General features: G+C 37.6%; 3 protein-coding genes across 3 annotated transcripts; 2 read left to right on the top strand and 1 right to left on the bottom strand.

Annotated features, from left to right (window-relative positions):
- Positions 1–6,131: 6,131 nt before the first annotated feature.
- LOC115925075 (histamine H1 receptor-like) lies at positions 6,132–7,193 on the bottom strand. The gene has a single exon (XM_030988228.1). The coding sequence runs from the start codon at positions 7,191–7,193 to the stop codon at positions 6,132–6,134; it is 1,062 nt and encodes a 353-aa protein (XP_030844088.1).
- A 6,685-nt stretch (positions 7,194–13,878) lies between these two features.
- Positions 13,879–14,250, top strand: LOC115925074 (5-hydroxytryptamine receptor 1E-like). The gene has a single exon (XM_030988227.1). The coding sequence runs from the start codon at positions 13,879–13,881 to the stop codon at positions 14,248–14,250; it is 372 nt and encodes a 123-aa protein (XP_030844087.1).
- Positions 14,251–14,312: 62 nt separating this feature from the next.
- LOC115925073 (5-hydroxytryptamine receptor 1A-like) lies at positions 14,313–14,939 on the top strand. Its single transcript, XM_030988226.1, has one exon. The coding sequence runs from the start codon at positions 14,313–14,315 to the stop codon at positions 14,937–14,939; it is 627 nt and encodes a 208-aa protein (XP_030844086.1).
- Positions 14,940–16,246: the final 1,307 nt, after the last annotated feature.

The following is a 16,246-nucleotide window of genomic DNA, read 5'->3' as shown; positions in this document are numbered from 1 at the left end:
ATAATAATAATGTATATGTTTTGAACAATAGAATTACTGCTCTCTATATTGTGTTGAATTTAGGGTAAGGGTAATATACCAGTTTATATAACATCCTGTTAATGAACCGTTTAGGGTTATATAGATGCCCTGTTCATACAACATGTAGGATTATATATATATATATATATATATATATATATATATATATATATATATATATATGTATGTATATTTAAGTGAATGATGCAAGGGAGCGGGAGATGGGGTGGCTCTGTGACTCATCCTGGTTAAAATATTCATATCTGTTGACAAATTTCAAATTCCTACGTTATAACATCGTCTACAAATAATAATTATTAATAAAGAAATGACAGGTATTTTAGCCATGTCGGCAAATCTAAGGACTTTGTTTTTGGCTTTTGCCAACATTTTAATTTGTGCGCAAAAATTACATATTAATGATAATAACTCTAACCATCATCATCATCATCATCATCATCACAACATCAGACTGATTGCATTTCATCGACGACGTGAGTTACCAATTAATCAGAGGAAAATAAATAGGCCATATTTGTTATGTATTTATTTATACAGTTAACAACGAAATTATTCATACCCTTACCATTTAACATATTAATAATAATAATGATATTAATAATAATCATCGTAATCCTTTAAAAATACGCCTCTGTGACACACTTTATGCCGAAAATTAGCTCTAGCGGGTCATTATTTTCATGAATTATTCTCATGCATGGCATATTTTACTAAGATAAATGACATTTAGTCTTGATTAAATTAAGCTGAAAGCATTACTCTTCCTTGCGCTATTACATGCCCCTTTGGCACTTTCCATGCCGAGAATTAAAGCTCTATAGCGGGTCATTATTTTCATGAATTATTCTCATGCATAGTATATTTTTCCAAGATGAGACATTTAATCTTGATTAAATTGAGCTGAATTTTCCTTGCACTATTAATCAGCCATCCCAAAGGACGCCATGAATACATGTTCCAATCTACTGGCAAATGGCCCTCAAATAATTATCTTCAGCACACAAAAATAAAAGAACGGCAAGCAGCAAAGTGCTCTGAACATGTCTGTCACCAAGTAATGCATTAGATGAAACTGATTGCTTTTCATCGACGACGTGAGTGATCTTTTAATGAGACTAGAGGCGAATAGAAAGTAGGCCATGTTCGTTGCGTATTTATATATACAGTTAACAACTAAATTATGTATACCCTTGTGCGAGTTTTGTAATTTGTTCAGTATGAGAAAAAAAGGAATTATCCCATCTATGCTTCTTGGAAATATCAAAGCTTACATCTATTTAAAAAAATCAACAAATACCCCAATTCTACCAATCTACCTTCCATTCCTGAGTTAAGAAAAACACAGCAAACATTAAACATGCAAGGGGTATGATTGATGGATATGTGAAATGTAGGTCCCATGGAAACTGTGTAGGTAGAGAGAGAAAGAGAAAGAGAGAGATGAGGAACTGCCCAGGACAGTCAACTGTCTGTATATTGTCTCTTTATATTCGTAAATCTTGGTGACATGCGCGCCCCCTCAAACACTGGCTATATGTACAACAGAATTTATTAAATTATTGATTTATATATTAATGTCTTATACATCAGGCATGGTAGGTCATTCAGTAAAAAGAACCGCTTTCAATGACGCAACATATGCTGCAACATACACAACACATGAACAACAACATTACCAACAATTACAACAAAACAAAAATAACGTTTGACATGAAATACTAGAAATATAAATATACAAATAATAAGTGACATATATAAACAATACATATTGCAAGAGTTGCTAAAAAAAAGGAATAACGCAAGAATACAGACCCCCCCCCCTTCCCCTTTTTTTGTGGAGGGGAGGGGATATGCTAATTTATGGGGAGTGGGGCGAGTGCGCGTACGAACTTAAAGGTAAACATTTAAAACGACCGGAATCAGGGCCAGGTTTCATAAAACTTTTTATAAAACACGAATGCTAAATTTTATGGAAAATTTAGTCTTAGCCAATCAAATGCCACGATTTCAGTTGCTTATGACAGTTAATGTAACTCGTCATTGTTAACAATTTGTATGTACCAGGACCCAGTCTACATTTACCCCATATCCGTCTTGGAGGGACTTCACCCCTCCTATTAATTAATATTTGGATACGCCACTACAAATACTGTGTCCCGAATTCACAAAGTAGGTTTGTAGACAAACTTAGATTATGTGCGTCATATGACGCCGCGTTTTGGCGCGTTTCAGACCAAGGTTTGTCTGAACCTTGGTCTGAAACGCATCGAAACGCGTCATGTGACGCACATAAACATAGGTTTGTCGACAAACCTCCTTGTTGGAAGTATCGTCAATGATTGAAAAGGTTGAGAACACTTAGCAAAAGATTGAAATTCCATTATTATAGCAATTCCATCATAAACCCTCACTGCTCCTGGATTTATAGAAGGACATGACCTCCTATAAGCAGTAAACTACGAAGCCATGACAGTGTCTTTTAAAGATAAAGTTGAGTTCTGGTCATGCGATTGCATTGTGAAAGAAAAGGTGTGGAATGGATCAGAAAAGTTGATCATGTAGCATGTAAGTATTGGTGTGTACTGCAAAGTTCTGGAATCTTCAAAATCAAATAAATTTGGCCCAGTCTTGGTAAAGTAACTAGCACTTACACAGAAAGATGTACATGGGACTACAAAATTGGTGTCGGGACCCGACACCTTGATTTCCTTATCTTTTTATGTTCATTACTTAGCAATTGCACATTTTCTACTAAAATTGTTTGGCAAATGACATTTATTTGTAATCTTAAACATTCAGTGTAAGTTCGTTCGATTCTGTGAGAATTTTTTTTTTTTTTTTTTTTACCAGAACTCAAGTTTATCTTGAAAATGAACATGAGCATTTTCAAGTTACGAATATAATTCTTTCATACGTTATTGACCAAAGCAAAAGACTTTGATAGCTTTTTGATCAATTTTGCAAGCCTTACCAAATCTTGTATCAAACCAAATGTCAAGTAAGAGTCCATATTCGAGATTCGTTACATACAATATAGACATAGGCATCAGTTGAAGTTAAAGTCGAAGTTTTATTTTTCCATATTCCATTAAAAACATTCCATTAAGAACATGAACTATATGAACAGTAGAATATGTATATATAAACAATACATTACAGTAAAACGAAAACGTGGAAGGGAACCGCATAGCTTATAGGCCATCAGCCTTTCTTGACAGAACCCTTACAAATATATATTTATTCGACAATAATTATGTACAAGCACAGAATATAACTCAACAAACCAACAAAGTAAAGTCAAACGGAATATAAACGAACACCATAAGTGCAACACACATTATACAAAGGAATAAGTTGCTCGATGGTCATGACAAGAGGGGCTAATGATATATTTTCTTTCTCTTTTTCTGTTAAAATTAAGTGATGGGCAAGATTTAAGTTCAACAAAAAGGGAAGTCCAAAGCCTAGACCCAGTGTATTTCACAGTGGTCCTTCAGATATACTAATAAAGGGAACATGTAGGTTTAATACTGGATTTCTGGTTTGATATCTTTTGGCGTACTTGTTCGTTATGAAAATTCATTAAATACTGGTGGCAGAACACCCTTGAAATAAGAGTACATAAGCTTTGCGACCTGAATAACATGAATATCAGATACTTTTAGAGTGTTAAGTTTTTGAAGAAAAAAAATCTGTCGAAGCTAAAAAATGAGAGTTTGTAATATTATGTATTGCACGTTTTTGTAATATGAAGTGGTTGCACAATTTCCCCATACAATAGTACAATAAGATAAGTCTGGTAAAATCATTGTTTGATAATACACTGTCGCCCATATAGATGAAATATTTTGTTTTCACCCCAATTTATGGAATTATTTTGACAATGATTTATTCCTAATAGATCTAGATAATAGTATACATTCTCAGATTTTATTGAATAATAATTTGCCAGTGTTTGTTTTGCGAGCTGCTAAAGCATGTGTATGTTACTATGCTTATCAACTAGGGGATCTACGCCCTTAAGTCATAAATGACAGTAATGAGGATTAATGCCCCACAAAAGGGCACTAATATGGCACATCGACACGGTTTTGATCCTGGGGCCTTACAGTTACGAGGCAATTGCTTTTTCACTGAACCATGACTGTACGCAGTACAGCAGTATAGAGTGATCAACAATATCAAACGCCTTTGATAGATTTTTTTTTTTTAAGGCCCAAAACTGATTTTTCTTTTTCTTCTTCTTTTTTTCTTCTTCAAATAAAGATAATATTGTGTGCTGAGAGTTAAAAGGATGTGAACTTAATGTTAATAAAAGTGATTCAACACCATTCCAGCTCTTAGCAGACGGTACATAACAAGATCGTTTTGTCTGTGTCACATAAAAAATGCATTCATACATAAATAGCAAACTTACATAAATAACACTACCGGGCATAAAGAGAAACAGAGATAATAGCGTGAGAAAACGAGGGAAAGAAAGAGAAAAAAGAGGGACAAAAGGCAGAAAGAAAGAAAGAGAGAAATAGAGGGAGGGGGCAAGAATCCAATCCGGAACTGCAAAGACGTGTACATACCTACTCAAAGGGATAGCTAGAGGCAGTATCGACATCAATAGTATACATCAATTGTACCATTCTACTCAAAGAATTTCATGTATACAACATGGCAAAATATATAGCAAAATAGAGTAGAATTTAATAGCAAAGCAGAACAAAAAACATCACAATCTGGGGGGGGGGGGGGGTGGGTATGTATATTTTATAATGATACTCTTGGTATTGCAAGGGGCATTATGACAAAATGACTAAATATTAAGACTTTCCAAAATGCTCTTTCAATGCCGAGGGACGTGATATGCAGGTAGTTTAGCTACATTTCTATCACCATAGCAATACTACTGTTTAGCAATGGCGCTTGTAAAATGGCGACTGGCTGGAATGCTCCACAGGGAGTGGAGAATGTGCATACCTTGTGTGCAGGTTAGCATGAATCCGATGACCGGGGTAATAATATATATCTCTGTAAAGCGCATTGAGAGGGCCTGCGGTCCTGAAATGCGCTATATAAGGACGAACTATTATTATTATTATTATTATTATTATTATTAACATTTCGTTTTATTAGATGTAAGTTCCAACAATCTGGATTCTAAAGCATCCATGTCCTTTGCAAATGTGAAGAAAATTGTAGAATACAGGATAGCAGAGAGGAGCAACGTCTTTCATTACATTTCAAGAAATGAATTGATAAACTTTGTTTAAGAGCTTTCCCCAATTTCTTGTATTATTATAATTATTATTATTTGTAAATATGTTATGTAATTTTACTGGCAATTGAGATTGTTGATGATTTAAACTAAATACATTTAAAAAGTATCTGGGAACTCATAGAACTTTATAGCGTTATTGATATATTAAATATTTCAAAATTAATACTTGAAACCAGAGAGGTAACATTGTAATAAGACCTATAAGAACTGTATGTGAATTCAACAATGGAACCTTTGGTTCCACTTGTACCAGGACGCTCTTTCATAACAGTTGTTAGCAATATATTTATTTTTTAAAGCTAAAATTCAATGACAAATTAGCTCACATCCAATCAGATGCCACGATTTCAGCAACGTTTAACAGTTAGTGTAACTGGTCATTGATACCAACAAGTTTTGATGACATAGTGCCCTGATTCAGTTTCAGCAGCCATTCGGAATAAAGGCGCTCTCCGGGAGTTACATTTCATGATGTTCTAAAAAAAATTGTCGGCAATTATCTCATCTCTCAGTATCATCATAATTCATCTATCCCAACGTCGCGCTTTTTGTGGAAATACTATAATCCTGCACAATTATTAGTAAGTTTGCAGGCAAAGACTCTTATTCGAAGCTTAAAACTAATACCATAAAGCCTTGAGCCGAGCCCAGCTCTACCAGCCTCTGGCTGAATAGCTGTAGTAGGCTAACCCTATACAAGGCCACGGAGTACAGTAGACGCGACACCTAGCTAGTCTGCATTCTGTATAGTCTCAAAGTTCAGACACTGTTTTTACGTACTACGACAGACAAGTGGTTGTGCCTGAAATGATGAGTATCATGGACCACGTTGCTTCCTAGCACAAGCCCAACTATCAAAGAGCAGATAACGTCGAAAATTCCGACGAAAGTGTTTGTTGGTGGCAGCGTAGATGAAGGGATTTATCATAGAGTTACCCCACACGAACGAATTTGTGATGTCCCAAGTGAGAAAGGAAACGCAGTCGTAGCGACATATTGCAAACATGACATTAGTCACTTGGACAGGCAGCAAGCAGACCAGGAAACAACCCACAAGGATGCCAAGGACCACAGCGGCTTTCCTATGTCTGGCAAATGTACGTTCCTTTGAGCCCGACCCGTTGGCTTGTGGGGCATTGTTGGATACGTTTTCGTTCGGTAGTGCCTCGGTAAGCTCGGTGTCAGCATTTGCAGAAGTGCTAGATGAATCGGCCAGAGTGCCTTGTTCCTCGAGACATGACGCTGCTGAGGAATTGCACTTGTCTTGACGTGGGGATTCCCTGTCGTTAGCTCGCTTGTTGGCTCGAGTAGATAGTCCGTCCGCAGGACTCTGCCCTACGATACCCTTGGATCTCCGTTTAATGTTGGTATAGACTGAAACATTCAAGACAACCAGGACTGTGAGGGGAATGAAGACCACTAAAACGTTCACGAACAGTGTCATAGCAAGACTGGACGTAAATTCCAATTCACATTCCTCCTCATAATCCACCTTGTACTGCCCAGTTATAGGACTCCACGCAAACGCCAGTAGGGTAAACCAAACGAAGACCACTGCCCAAGTAATGCAGATGATTAGTCCGATTCGCTTCTTGGTCTGAAACGTCTGATACTTCAGTCCCATGGTCACGAGACAGTACCGGTCCCAGCTGATCAAGACCATGGTTAGAATGGACATCACACCCACCACGTAGTCTACGAGCGACCATATCTTACAAAGGACCTCACCGAACGGCCAGTAGCCTTTGATGATCCATGTGAGATTGAAGGGCCACATGAGGGCGCCCACCGGCAGGTCCGTGATTGCAAGGTTAAGAATAAGAAGGTTGGCAGCCCTGGCCCGGATGCTCTTATCTCGAAAGTACGCAACAATCACCATGATGTTGCCAACGACAGTCACAACGCATATTGCAGAGACAATCAGTAGAACTATAGCGAGCCAGGCTGTTGAGTCAGTGTAAGAATAACTGTCATCACTAGAATTAGTGATACTTGCGTTTAATTCCATTGTTGATATTTATACGATCGAATAGAATATAATCTGATGATAAAGCTCCTTCATTACGTCAAGCTTTCATAATCATATTTTTATCAGCCAGTTTTCCATCCTAAATGAAGAAGCTTTTACAAAATGTTTCGCCAGAAGAAATGAGTGCGTTTAATTCCAGTGCTGAAACACGACCCATTGATTGATTGATAATCATTCTGATGATGAACTTCTTTTCTGTTGCACAGTTATATAATATATTTCTAATTCTGAATAAATATGAGCCAGTTTTCCATCTACATGAAGAAACGCACTTTCAAAACCCGGAGATGGACTTCACAAACTTTTAATTCCCTTGAAGAAAAGATAACTGCGTTTTCCATTACTGAGTATAACGCTACCGAAAGATTATTCCGACGATAAAGTTCTTCGGGACGTTATGCTTTCATATCAATTATCTTTAGATGGTTTTAGAGCTATCAGCCAGTTTCTTTAGCCTACTTGAATCGCAGAACGAGAAAGCTTTCACAAAATAATTAATGTGCGTCGCTTGAACACCAGTTGGAAGGATGATACTTTAATTCCATTGCTGCAAAAATGTAATGGAATTCTGACGATTCGATAAAGTTCCTTCAGGACATCAAATACCCTTCAATGATTCATATTTAATTAAAAAAACAAAACGTATATATTCCACCCTGACAAAATGCAGATCAAGAAGAATTCTTACAACAACAAATAGTGAAAAATGTTGCATGAACAGTTGCAAGATGTGTTCTTGTCAGTGGCCAGCGGACGATATGGGCGCGAGTTGATTGAACTCCGAAAGCGCTATACATTTTTGCTTCGTACGTTGTATGAGCAGTTCATAAGCTAATTACTGTATATCGCTTCTTTGAAGCGTTGTGGTTGACTGATCCTCGTGATGTAGGCGCCGGAAGCAATTTGTGGTTACGGGGGGGGGGGGGGGGGGGGGGGGGGGGGGCAAAAGAAATATCTCCATCACCACCGCTCTTACGTGTTACATGCAGGCCCAGGGGAACATTTTTTCAAAGTGGTGTATGAACGATCAGGTACAACGTAGCGGGCGAAGCGAGTGGAGATTAAATTTCCAACAAACGCATAAAAAAGTATAATTTACCAAAAGAATTGAAAACAAAACCTGGAAAATCATGTCATTTCAGTAACTTTTGTAAATCAGTGGTATCGAATTAGAAGAAAAAAAACCCGTTAGAATTTCATTCCGGGGGAGGGGGCAGATGCGTCCCCCCCCCCCTCCATTAGTGCGCCAATTTTTAGGGGCTATTAAAAAAGAAAACGCTTTCCCATCCTCTCACAATATTACCACGATATGCGTGTATCGTTATTATAAATTCCTCTATTGATAATATAAGGGAATGTTAATAAAATCTAATTCATGTTTACTCTCCTTTTCTTTTATTGGAATATAATTGTTATGTGATTCAATTAAAGGTTTATTATTATATATTTTTTTCTTTTTGCTTTAAAAATACAAACCATTTTTACTCCTTTACGACTGATTTTTTTTTTTTTTTTTTTTTTTTTTGGGGGGGGGGGGGGCTGCCTTTATTGGACTATTATAGCACGCAATGTTGGATGTAAAGTATTATAAACAGTAACTTGGACATCATTGAAAAAATGTGATATATTCATTAGCCTAATGGAAACGAATTATTATTTTGTTGTATTTATTTAATCATTCATTCATTCATTTATTTATTTATTCATTTATTTATTTATTTATTTATTCATTTATTTATTCATTAATTTGTACTTTCACAGACCCCCCCCCCCCCAAAAGCGCACCTTTAACTTTGTAAGAAGTGCCCATTTTTACATAGGAAAAGTGCCCATACTTTGACAAGTGCCCCTATTATTTTTTTTTTAATTGCCCCTTCCCCTTTCAACTTCTTATAAGCGCCCCTGTTATTTTGACACGTACCCCTTCTCCTTTGACAAGTTCCCATTTTCCTTTGCAATAAGTGTCCATTTTCAAGTTTCAAGTTTCAAGTTCATTGTTTCCACATCTTTTTTAAAAAACAGCAAGTACATATTACAACCTTGAAAATTGCACAGTAAAGGAAAAATACGTTTAGTAAATTTACATAAAGTACGTGGTACATAAAATGGGAAGATAACTTGCATAAAAAAAAACGTTTCAACAAACGCACACACAAAACAAAACATGTCAAAACAACATATTGTAAAATCCCGCCCCCCCCCCCCCCCCCCAACGGAGGGATACCATGTGTGTTACCAAAATGTCGGGTAAAGGGGTACTTTTCACGCACCAAAGTCCGGCTCGTAGTACAAAAAAAAGACTTTACACACCGGACTTAGGGGGTGTTTTCAATAGGAGGGAACATGCATATGCGTACATTAAAAACACTGGGTGGAAGGTCCGGGTGTAAAATAAATATGAAGATGAGGGTGAATCCGCACAGGCTGAGAAGCCCATCAGTGGCCAATTCCCAATTATCTAAAATGTTATGAACATAAATGTTACAATTATACATTGAAAAAATATAGATATACAGAAATACAAACATAAGGCAATACTACTTTATTTATATGTTTATTTTTTAGTTTCCAAAAGATAATGTTTGAATTTGCGTTTAAATTGAGAAAGTGACTTTGATTTTGTTTCAACTGATTGGGCATTTCATTCCAGCATTTGCTCCAATGAAAGTTATTCTTTTGCGTGAAAAATTATACTTGTATAACGTCAAATGTAATCTTTGGTTGAACGGGTACTGTGACTATGGATTGCACAATTAAAAGTAAAAAGACTAATAAATGTTGGGGGTAAAAGGTTTTTGAAATATGAAAACATAAAAACTGCAATCTGTATAATCTATTTATTTACATTACTATTATTAAAAACATTTTAAATTTTTTAAATTTTTTTATTTAAAGATCAGTATAAGGATAGCGGTGGTACATTATTTACGATGCGTAGCACGTCTTTGTAAGACTATAATGACAACATATTACATATAATGCACAATTGCCCCAGATGATATTGCATATAATGTAATATGAGATAAAATCAATGTGTGGTTTGTATAATGTTTTAAAAATTCGTTGGGGAAATATTTCTTTAGTCGATTCAATACTCCGATAGTCCCTGATATCTTTTGACAAATGTCATTCACATGTTCTTTCCAGATTAAGTTGGCATCAATATGAACTCCATGAAATTTTGTAGAGTTTACTCGTTGTATGTCATAGTTACCAACCAAAACATTAAGGTATTCTCTCATATTTTTGAGTTTTTAGTTTTGAGCTGCATAGGCCTATAATTTGTTGGCAGAAAACCAGTTATAAACCTTGTTCATCTCAGTGTTGAATGCACATTAATTTCATTGATAAGCATTACCAGAGATAAAAATGTTTGTATTAGCATCAGCAAAAATGATTGAAAATAACTATGCCATCAAATGCTTTTGAAAAAACTAAAAACACTCCTAAAAGGACAACCGGCCCCTTTTCAAAAACTTAAAGTGCTCTTGCCAAAGTATAAAGGGCAATTATCAGAGCTATCATAGGTGAGAACGGCACTTCTTGCACCTGAAAAGGGACACTCAACAGAAATGAAAAGAGGCCCTTGTGAGAATGGAAATCGGGAATTTGTTGGAGAGAAGGCCACATTTTGAAAGGGGCTTTAATCAGATGTTAAAGGGGCATTTTGAATGGGGGAGGGGCTTATATAAATACTAAAAAGGGCACTTATCCAAAGGGAATATGGTACTTATTAGAAAGGAAAGGGGCACGTGTCAAAATCAGCAACATTTGCAAATCACTGGTATGGAATTAGAAATAAACCACGTTTGAATTTTATTTGGGGGTTCAACTGCCCGAAGCCCCCCCCCCCCCCCCCCCATCAGTACGCCACGGTGTAGACATGGCCATTAACAGGACACTAGTGTGTCCTGTTATCGGTTGACAAAAATAAGTACTTCCCTAAACGTACGTTTGCAGACAGGAAACTTAAAGAAATTATTATACAAATGCACTGTTGCGAGTGTGTTAGCGCAAGGCCAGTGCACGAAGTTTAAGCCTCGATCATAAATACCGTTACGGGCTGCTACGAACGCCGTACGAACGTTTTAAGACCATTTCGTAAGATCATCTAAAGAAGGCCGTACGAAACAAGCGTTCGTAGACCGTTCGTAAGTTCAAAGATTGGTCGATGGTCTTGTCCAAGATTTTTTTCCAACCTCGTTCGAAACCCTCTCTTCGTACAGCCGTACGAACGTCGTAATAACATCGTATGAACCACGCAAGATCGAGAGACAATTCTAAAAGCCTCACGTTCTTACCATGATCGTAAGAACGCCTTAAGTTGTTCATAGTAGGCTCTTACGGAGTTCGTAAGAACGCCTTACGAACGGAGATTCGTATGGCCTTCCTACGAACGACTCTTGGCGTTCGTAAGGCGTTCGTAAGGTGCTCGTAAGGTGTACGTACATACTTTATGCAATTTGTGCATCGCTTCTTTGCTACTTGACAAAATGTCCCCCAAAATCGTAACATCTTCTTACGAAAGACTTGAGAATGGCGTCAGTTACACCATGGACATGGTTACACTTACGGCCATCTTGCGAGAACAATAACTCGTAAGATCGCCGTAAGTATAACGTAAGAAGAACTCAAGGCATTCTTACGAAAAATTAAAAGGCTTTCGTACGAACTCATTAAGAAGGACGTAAGAAAGACGTAAGAAACTATGCCCCCATCTACGAATCTCTACGAACTCTGGAATTCGTACGAACGCATCGTACTTGTGGCCGTAGCTTTAGTCAGTGCACATAGGTGATATCGCACTGACTAAACTGAGTGCACTCGAACTGCTCTTACACACGAGCGAAACAGTGCATTATTTTTATATGTGTAAACTCTACAAAAATTAGTGATCGTTGATGAAAGCTGGTAGCACCCTTTCTTCAAAACTATTTACCAAAGTGACGAACTTTTAATAGTTCGTGTGTACATTTTAGGCCCGTTTGTAGAATTCTACGTTGAAATGAAGGTGTTGGTTACTTTGGAAATTACTAAGTTGAAAGTAAAATGTAGAAACGTGGGAATGAAAAGGTAAGTAAAATTAATCCAAGTGAGAAAGAGAGCGGGCATGGTGGTTGTGAGATATAGGTGAGCAGAAGACTAGAACCTACATTATATCACATGTACCCAAATCAACCCATAGATGGTCATTGGAATTTGGAATTATTATCCCATGTTGAAGTTCGGAATCCTATGTATGAAAGCGACCTCGGAGCAGTTTCGTATAACAGCTTCACAGCTTGAACTCAACTACGCACGTCGGGGAGAGTTTGGGTCGCCCTCTATCGACAAGCGCTTGAACGTGTTCATACAGATCAGTGAGATGACGTCCTTACAACCGGTTGATACATGGAAATGTAACATAGCATGTACCAAGGAAAGCAATGTAAAGCGTTTTCACAGTTCAATCAATTTCGCGCTCATATCGTCCGCAGGTCGCTGACAAGAACACATCTTGCAACTGTTGAGACAACATTCGCCAATATTCTGTTGTAAAATCTGTTTTGTCAGGGAGGAGTATATACGTTTTTGATTGAATATGAATCATTCAAGGGTAAATGAAATCTCGAAGGAACTATATGGTCTCGTCAGAATTACAATACGTATTCCTCGGGCGAGGCATTTGTGCTTTGAAGCCATTTTGATCGTTATATAGGTGGAAAACTGGCTGAAAAAATTAAAACATAAATATGACTATGCAAGCATAATATTCTGAAAGAAAGTTTATCATCAAGATATCTATCATTCGGTCGTATTTCGTCAATGGAATAAAAGTATTATTCCTCCAACCGGTGCTCAGGCGAAGCATATTCTGTGAAAGCATTCTCGTTCTGCAATTCAAGAAGGGTAAAGAAACTGGCTGATAGCTCTAAAACCATCTAAAGATAATTGATTTGAAAGCATAACGTCCCGAATAACTTTATCGTCGGAATAATCTTTCGGTAGCGTTTTATTCAGCAATGGAAAACGTAATTTTCTTTTCTTCAAGCGAATTAAACGTTTGCGAAGTCCATCTCCGGGTTTTGGAAGACAAGTGTGTTTCTTTATGTAGGTAGAAAACTGGCTCATATATTTTTTAGAATTATAGATATATCCTAAAACTTTGCAACAGAAGAATGTTCTGAAAGAAGTTCATCATCAGAATGATAATTAATCATTCGGTCGTGTTTCAGCACTGGAATTAACGCATTCATTTCTTCTGGCAAAACATTTTGTAAAAGCTTCCTCGCTCTGCGTTTCTACATTTGGATGGAAAATTGGCTAATAAATTTACGATTGTGAAAGCATGACGCACTGAAGGAGATTTATCATCGGATTATATGCCATTCGATCGTATATTATCAACAATGGAATTAAACGCAAGTATCAATTTTTCAAGTGACGACAGTTATTCTTACGGTGACAATTACGATACCCTAACTCAACGGCCTGGCTCGCTCTAGTGCCACTGATTTTCTCTGTAATAAGTGCTGTGACTGTCGTCGGCAACCTCATGGTTATTGTTGCGTACTTTCGAGATCAGAACATCAGGGCCAGGGTGGCCAACCTTCTTATCCTGAACCTTGCAATCACAGACCTGACGGTGGGCGCCCTCATGTGGCCCTTCAACCTGACATGGCTCATCAAAGACTACTGGCCGTTCGGAGAGGTCCTTTGTAAGATATGGTTGGTCGTGGACTACACTGTAACTGTGATGTCCATTCTAAACATGGTCTTGATCAGCTGGGACCGGTACTGTCTCGTGACCATGGGACTGAAGTATCAGACGTTTCAGACCAAGAAGCGAATCGGACTATCGTCTGCGTTACTTGGGCAGTGGTCTTCGTTTGGTTTACCCTACTGGCGTTTGCGTGGAGTCCTATAACTGGGCAGTACAAGGTGAATTATGAGAAAGACTGTGAATTGGAATTTACGTCCAGTCTTGCTATGACACTGTTCGTAAACATTTTAGGGGTCTTCATTCCCCTCACAGTCCTGGTTGCATTGAATGTTTCTGTCTATACCAACATTAAATGGAGATCCAAGGGTATCGTAGGGCAGAGTCCTGCGGACGGACTATCTACTCGAGCCACCAAGCGAGCTAACGAAGGAGAATCCCCACGCCAAGACAAGTGCAATTCCTCAGCAGGGTCATGTCTTGAGGAACAAGGCACTCTGGCCGATTCATCCAACACTTCTGCAAATGCTGACAAACAGCTTACCGAGGCACTACCGAACGAAAATGTATCCAACAATGCCCCACAAGCCAACGGGTCGGGCTTAAAGGAACGTACATTTGCCAGACACAGGAAATCCGCTGTGGTCCTTGGCATCCTTGTGGGTTGTTTCCTGGTCTGCTTGCTGCCTGTCCAAGTGGCCAGTGTCATATTTGCAATATGTCGCTACGAATGCGTTTCCTTTCTTACTTGGGACGTCACAAATTCGCTCGTGTGGGGTAACTCTATGATAAATCCCTTCATCTACGCTGCCACCAACAAACACTTTCGTCGGAATTTTCGACGTTATCTGCTCCTTGATCGTTGGGCTTGTGCCAGGAAGCAACGTGGTCCATGATACTAATCATTTCAGACACAACCAATTGTCTGTGGTAATGCGTAAAAACAGTGTCTGAACTTTGAGACTATACAGAATGCAGACGAGCTAGGTGTCAGGTCTATACTGTGCTCCGTGGCCCTGTATAGGCCTATTACATCTATTCAGCCAGAGGCTGGCAGAGCTTGGCTCTGCTCAAGGCTTTAGGGTATTAGTTTTAAGCTTCGAATTCGAGTCCTTGCCTGCAAACTAATGGCGGTCTCTTGCGTTTTCTGTAATTTATCTTTTTTCATTGAAATTATATTTGTGTTTGTATGCATCTTATTTAATGTACTTAAAAATGTATAATTATGTAAAATGAAGAAATATTTGTTACTTTATGTATATTATTATGTTCTATTTTGAAAATGCAGAAATAAAAACAAACAAACAAACAAAACTAATAATTGTGCAGGATCGTAGTATTTCCACAAAAAAGCGCGACGTTGGGATAGATGAATTACGATGATACTGCGAGATGAGATAATTGCCGACAACTTTGTTAGAATAATAATGATGATTATAATAATAAAAATATTGGGGGAAACTCTTAATATACAAAGTTTATCAAATTACCACTGCACAACACTTGGTAGGCAATAACAAACATCAACTTAAATGTAAAATATATGAAACATCAAACTGAATGTTCATTTCTTGAAATGTAATGCAAGGGCGTTGTTCTTCTCTGTTATCTTGTATTCTACAATTTTCTTCACATTTGCGTAGGGCATGGATACTTTAGGATCTGGATTAGACTGTTGGAACTTAAATCTAATAAGATAAAATGTTAACAATTTAAAAAGGAAGTTGATATATCTGTCATGTTTTTTTTACATAAATGGCAATAAAATATTCTTAGATACTGATAATAAACGCGTAGAAAGATAGTATTTAATGGTAATAGAATTGGGTCAGGAAAGATCTACCTGCAACACGTCTCTTGGTACTGAAAGAACGTGTTGGAAAGTCTTAGTATTTGTTCATATTTTGTAATGCCCCGTACAATACCAACTATTATGTTATAAACATAAATTGACATCAAGAGTATTAGGTTTTGTTTAATGATAATTACCCACCCCCCCCCCCTTCCCGGATTGTAATGTCTTTTGTTCTGTTTACTGTTACAAATCTACCGAATTTTGCTATGTATTTTGCCATGTTTTCTACACAAAATTCGAGTAGAATTGTATAATGTTGCATACTGCCTTATGTGCACGTCTTTAATTTACAGCTCCTGATTCGATGTTAGCCCCGCCCCTCCATTACTTTCTCTCTCTGTCTCTCTC

Source organism: Strongylocentrotus purpuratus, unplaced genomic scaffold (assembly GCF_000002235.5).
Source record: "Strongylocentrotus purpuratus isolate Spur 01 unplaced genomic scaffold, Spur_5.0 spur5_scaffold_17, whole genome shotgun sequence".
Classification (NCBI taxonomy): Eukaryota; Metazoa; Echinodermata; class Echinoidea; order Camarodonta; family Strongylocentrotidae; genus Strongylocentrotus; species Strongylocentrotus purpuratus.
Note: the sequence above shows the minus strand (reverse complement) of the source record. Positions and strands in the feature narration are given on the sequence as shown.